This window comes from Colias croceus, chromosome 17 (genome assembly GCF_905220415.1).
Source record: "Colias croceus chromosome 17, ilColCroc2.1".
Taxonomy (NCBI): Eukaryota; Metazoa; Arthropoda; class Insecta; order Lepidoptera; family Pieridae; genus Colias; species Colias croceus.
Window position 1 is genome coordinate 4,607,849 of NC_059553.1, and position 5,563 is coordinate 4,613,411.

Genomic DNA, 5,563 nt, shown 5'->3' on the forward strand with positions numbered 1-5,563 from the left:
AAATTGTCTATGGTGATTTGTAATTGGTAAATCGCGAAGAGGACGGTGTCGGTCGGTGAGCTTTTTGGTTGAACATTGAACAAAAAATAACGTTTCCACGCATTGCTCAAATTATTGATGATAATTAAATATACAAGAAATTAGGAAATTATCAAATACAGGTAAGTGTCCTATATTATTTTTAAAAATTTAAGTTTTAAACAGTCTACTAGTCGAAGTTTCAGTAGAATATAATTTTGATGAGTCGTCTCCTGTCACATTACATCCGCCGTAAGATAAAATGATGCCAATTCTGAAAAATATGCATTGTATAACTTAATTCGTAAGATAAAGAAGTAAAAACATTCCTAAACACTAACTTAATTTATTTATATTGAGATCCTTCTAAATAAAAGCTTGTTGAGATCTAACTGACGACCTATTTTTAGATTGACTTTCTTTTTTGTGGGTAACTATTAGCCGGTCTCGTAAAGATATTGTTTTTTATACCGTTAACGCTGAATTTATATGGCTTTATTTTTATTTTAGACAAGAATATAACATATAACTCACGATGGCAGTGAATGTGTACTCTACCAATGTCACTTCGGAAAATCTATCACGACATGATATGTTAGCGTGGGTGAACGATGCACTACAGTCAAATTTCGCCAAAATTGAAGAATTATGTACAGGAGCTGCATATTGTCAATTTATGGACATGTTGTTCCCTGGTAGTGTACCAATGAAGCGTATTAAATTTAAGACAAACTTGGAACATGAATATATACAGAACTTCAAAATTTTACAGGCTGCATTTAAAAAAATGTCTGTGGACAAGGTAAGGATTTATAATCAAATATAGTATGAGTAAACAAAGTTCAATAATTGTTGCTCTGTAATGTAGAGAGTTTATTTTCTAATCTTTGTATTAAAAAAATCATTGTTTAATTCCATTTTTTTATTATTATTTTTTTTATTTTATATTAAATCTGATGTGAAGAAAAGTTCTGGCTGATTATACCTGATAAAAATAAAAATATCTTAAAGATTAGTATTCCATGCTTCATTTCTTTGTAATAATGATTGTTAAAGATTGAATGAGTCATAAATCAAACTACAAACTGGTGACTTTGAATTGAGTTTCAATGCTTTTACTTAATTATTATTTTTTAATTATAATTAAATGATAACAACAATGAAAAATCTTTCTGGAATTACCTAGTATGGATTTAAAATTTTATGGTGTGAAATGTATGAAATCCAATAGTGATGAATTTCATTTAAAGTTGTAATAATTGCATTTATAACATAATGACCTTAGTGCTCAAACTGGGTCACTTTATATTTCTTATGAGGAGTTCTAGGATATTAAGATTTCCCAATACATCAAATTTTATAGGTAATACCTGTGGACAAGCTGATAAAGGGGAGGTTTCAAGACAATTTTGAGTTTTTACAGTGGTTTAAAAAATTTTTTGATGCTAATTATGATGGAAGGGAATATGATGCATTCGAGGCCCGAGGCTGCATTACAATTGGATCAGGAGCCTGCGACAGTGGCGTACCGCTGTGTAGCGCTGCGCCCCCGCCGCGCGCTCGCCGGGCCGCTCCCCTACACCATTCCGGCAGTATGCATCCCCAACAACATTCTCAATTTATCACAATGACTCAAGATTATTGACCACTTATATTTACACACTGCGAGTCGTTATCATTGTTTTGTGCTCGTTTTCCTCGAACGTAAATGTCGGTGGTCAATAACGCCACATCATGTCATATCCCCCACTCATTCCACGGCCGGCGGGCACCCTCGATGTCGATACCTTTTATTTTACTTTCCATTTTTTTGTAGATAGTACCTATTGACAGACTGGTGAAGGGTCGATTCCAAGATAACTTTGAGTTCTTGCAATGGTTCAAGAAATTTTATGACGCAAACTACAGCGGCGTGCCGTATGATGCGATGGCGCAGCGCGAGGGCCTGCCCATGGGCCACGGCTCGGCGGGCGGGGTGCCCCGCTCAGCGCCCACCGTTAAGAAACCGGCCGCGCCCGTCGCTAAAGTCGCCGCTAGACCCCAAACCAGTACATTTCTTTTCTTTATTACTTTCAGTTTTACGATTGTGTTGCTATCGAGTTTATGTATTTATTGGTTATTATTATTATTTATGTACTGAAGAACCATTGCTTGATTTTGTATTGGGTGTCGAAGTATGTCTTCTATATGAACATATTATTTGAGTAATTTGTGTACATCCATGTTATATCGACATTGTCCGAATCCCGATCCTAACATTATAAGTAACATTTTCTCCTACTCACATCATTCATTTTACATCATTTTTATAGTGTTAAAAGTTAATAGATGTATGTATTTATAATGAGATAATTTATAGTATGTTAGGATAAAGTATTATGCTTTTTATATTAAAAAATAGTGCAAAACTAACAAGCTTCTATATTAATTGGCAATTATATTTTTATTGATACATATAAAATGTTTTATAATATATGCTAATGTTAGAATATTTTTTGTATTTATATCTTAGCATGTAAAATAATATTGGATTAACTCCTAAATACAGTAATAACATGGAAAATTTTGTGTATTGAATTAATTTAAATAATGAAATACATATTTAACAATTAATTTATTTATGTATGAATACTTCAAGTTTTACTAAAATAGTATAATATTTTTGACAGTTGGGAAAGCTAACAGCACAGTGAGATCTCCACCAGTTAATTTAAGATTGAATCAAAATGCGAAAGGAGATTCTAAGATTATTGAAGAGCTTAACCTTCAGGTAAGACATACTTACATTGCTGTGTTATTATGTCATGTTATAATCTTGATATATGGATTAAACTTATCTTTATGTACTACTACTTATCTATCTTATTTCTTAATATCTTGGAATAAAAATCATTGTATTTAATGGCTTCTGTTTACTTTTCTAGAAAGTATCGATTATAAAGCAAAATACAAAATTAAATAATAGGTAATTTGTGAATGTAGTCTATGGAATGATATTTCTTCCCAGATTAATGAATTGAAAGCAACCGTCGAAGGACTCGAGAAAGAGCGAGATTTCTATTTTGGTAAATTGCGGGACATAGAGGTTATCTGTCAGGAAATGGAAGAACAACACAATGGTCCGATCATCCAAAAGATTTTGGATATCTTATATGCAACTGAGGTATGTAATAACTAGTCATAAAAATAATTTTACAAAAGTTTATCTATATTTTTTTGTATGTAAATCCACGTTTGTAACAAGTTGTTCAAAAGACAGATTACTACTCTCATTGTGTTAGTCATCATAATATCTCAAAAAATGATCAAAGAGACACTTATCTTGACACCAATTCGAGATATTAAATTATTTTACTAGATTGTATACTCGTATTATCATAACTGGGTTTTATTATTTCATTTTTTTTAATTGAAAATTTGTTTCACCTGATTGATTCTTAAATGTATATGCATTATAAAATTACTATATTGGTAATGTGTTTAAATAAACTTACTAATAACTAATAAGTAATAAAACATTTCATAGGACGGATTCGCGCCCCCAGAGGACGTGGACGGTGACAACCCCCACCCCCCGGAGGAGGAAGAGTATTGAGACGTGACGCGTATCATAGTGCTCTTTGTATATTATCTCGAAATTATATCGCTTCAATCATCGACAGCATCGAGTGCTTGGTATTTCACAGCCATTGTATTTTAACCACTGTAAGGCCCTTCGCACACGGATCATGACATACTAAATATATTTCATAGCAATATTGATCAATTGTGTAATTCTAATACTTACTCAGCGACATAGATGTATAGAGCTCGATCAATGTGAATCCTTTTTTAGAATATTGCACGTAAAATATAGTTTTTGATGACAGATTTATAACTTTTTGATAAGGGATTATGTCTCTGAATCCTGTAATTGATTATACAACCTAATGTGTAAATGTGTATTGAGTTACGCAACTAACAAAGATGAGAAATATCCATTTTCTTAAAAAAGTTATAAGTGAAGACAAATGTAGATCTGTTCATATCCTGTGCGAGGGAACTAATTATATAATGTTATTTAAAGTAAATATGTATAGGAAGTCAGTGGCCCGAAAATGGCTTGCGAAGGTTCCTAAATTATATATACTTACACAAATCTCTACCTACAATTATATCTTTAGGTTCATTTTGAAATATTTATTAATGTATAATATTATGTGGCTGTGTCATACTTGAGTGCGGTACATTTATCATATCGGAGCATAATTTCTCGACTGATTTCTTTTAATCCCGTATGTTTTACCATTTGCCTTTTCTCGTAATATGTTTGGACTTAGATGGTTGTTATATGTGCAATGGTGCAAAAAGGAGTGTTCTATGTAATGTCTTGACTGGTTATCATTTTTGGGCCACTGGTGGCTGTTTAAACGTGCATTTAATAGGTTGTTATGATATGGAAGAGATTTAATGTTAATTGTTATAAGATCAGTTTGGCTGACGAATTATTGGTCCACAAGTAATAATTTTAATTTTTTGAAGTAAATTTCGGTGAAATTTTGGTAATAATTTGTTTGACATTATGTGTATGGGACTTGGGCGCGTCATTTTGATTATTTTTTTTTTATTAAATAAATTATTACTTTTATAACTTTATATAATTAATTATTAAACATAAAACTAATTTCTATGTCTATGTCTCCAATTGAATCTATTGATAAACCGAAAAGTTTTTATAAGTAATGGTATGCTTAAACCCATACACATCTTGACATAAGTTGTATTATTTTGAAAAAAAGTGATTTATCTAGATCTGATTTCTTGTGTAAACGACGATCACGATAAACGTTCGGAATGAGTATTAATTTTGAAATTATGAAATAAATATCGAGAATAGCGTTGAACAATAACGTTATGTAGGGCCTTATTATGTGACCACACATAGGATAATCAATTGTGAGACTTTACATTTTATTTGCACTTAGACTAACAATAGTAATACTTTATTTAATAAACAGGACACAGGACACTACATTTTAAGTTAGTTTCTTAGCTATGGAAACTATTAGATACATACTAACGACATGTCGGCGAAAACGTATTCGCTAAATAAACTGAATAGATTAATTTAAATATATACAACGTAATATATGCAAATTGCCTTACTGCAGATATTAAGCCACTGGATTTTAAATTGTAAAAATCTTATAAATAAAATAACTTCATTTAATATAATTTGTTTTATTTATTTATTCTACGTTATTTTTAACTAGCTGCGCTTCGCGGTTTCACCCGCGTGGCTCCGCTCCAGTTTTAGCGTAATGATATATAGCCTATAGCCTTCCTCGATAAATAGGCTATCAAACACCGAAAGAATTTTTCAAATCAGACCAGTAGTTCCTGAGATTAGAGCGTACAAACAAACTCTTCAGCTTTATAATATTAGTATGGATTAATCACACTTGGTCAGTTAACTGTACGCAGAGCACTGAATGATACAAAGTGACGGTCGATCAATGCGTATCGTCACTCGTCAGGGCCGATGGTACGCACTGACGGTCGGTGA

The 5,563-nt window shown here is 32.0% G+C and overlaps 1 protein-coding gene across 2 annotated transcripts; it reads left to right on the forward strand.

Moving 5' to 3' along the window:
• Positions 1-5,227, forward strand: LOC123699001 (microtubule-associated protein RP/EB family member 1). Of its 2 annotated transcripts, none has more exons than XM_045645860.1 (6): positions 1-161; positions 529-820; positions 1,382-1,610; positions 2,688-2,788; positions 3,026-3,181; positions 3,545-5,227. In XM_045645860.1, exons 2-6 carry the CDS (start codon positions 554-556, stop codon positions 3,611-3,613), a joined length of 822 nt encoding a protein of 273 aa, XP_045501816.1. In that variant the 5' UTR covers positions 1-161; positions 529-553; the 3' UTR covers positions 3,614-5,227. The 2 variants fall into 2 exon arrangements, with proteins under 2 accessions (XP_045501816.1, XP_045501815.1); XM_045645859.1 differs by lacking the exon at positions 1,382-1,610 and adding an exon at positions 1,835-2,066.
• The last annotated feature ends 336 nt before the right edge of the window (positions 5,228-5,563 follow it).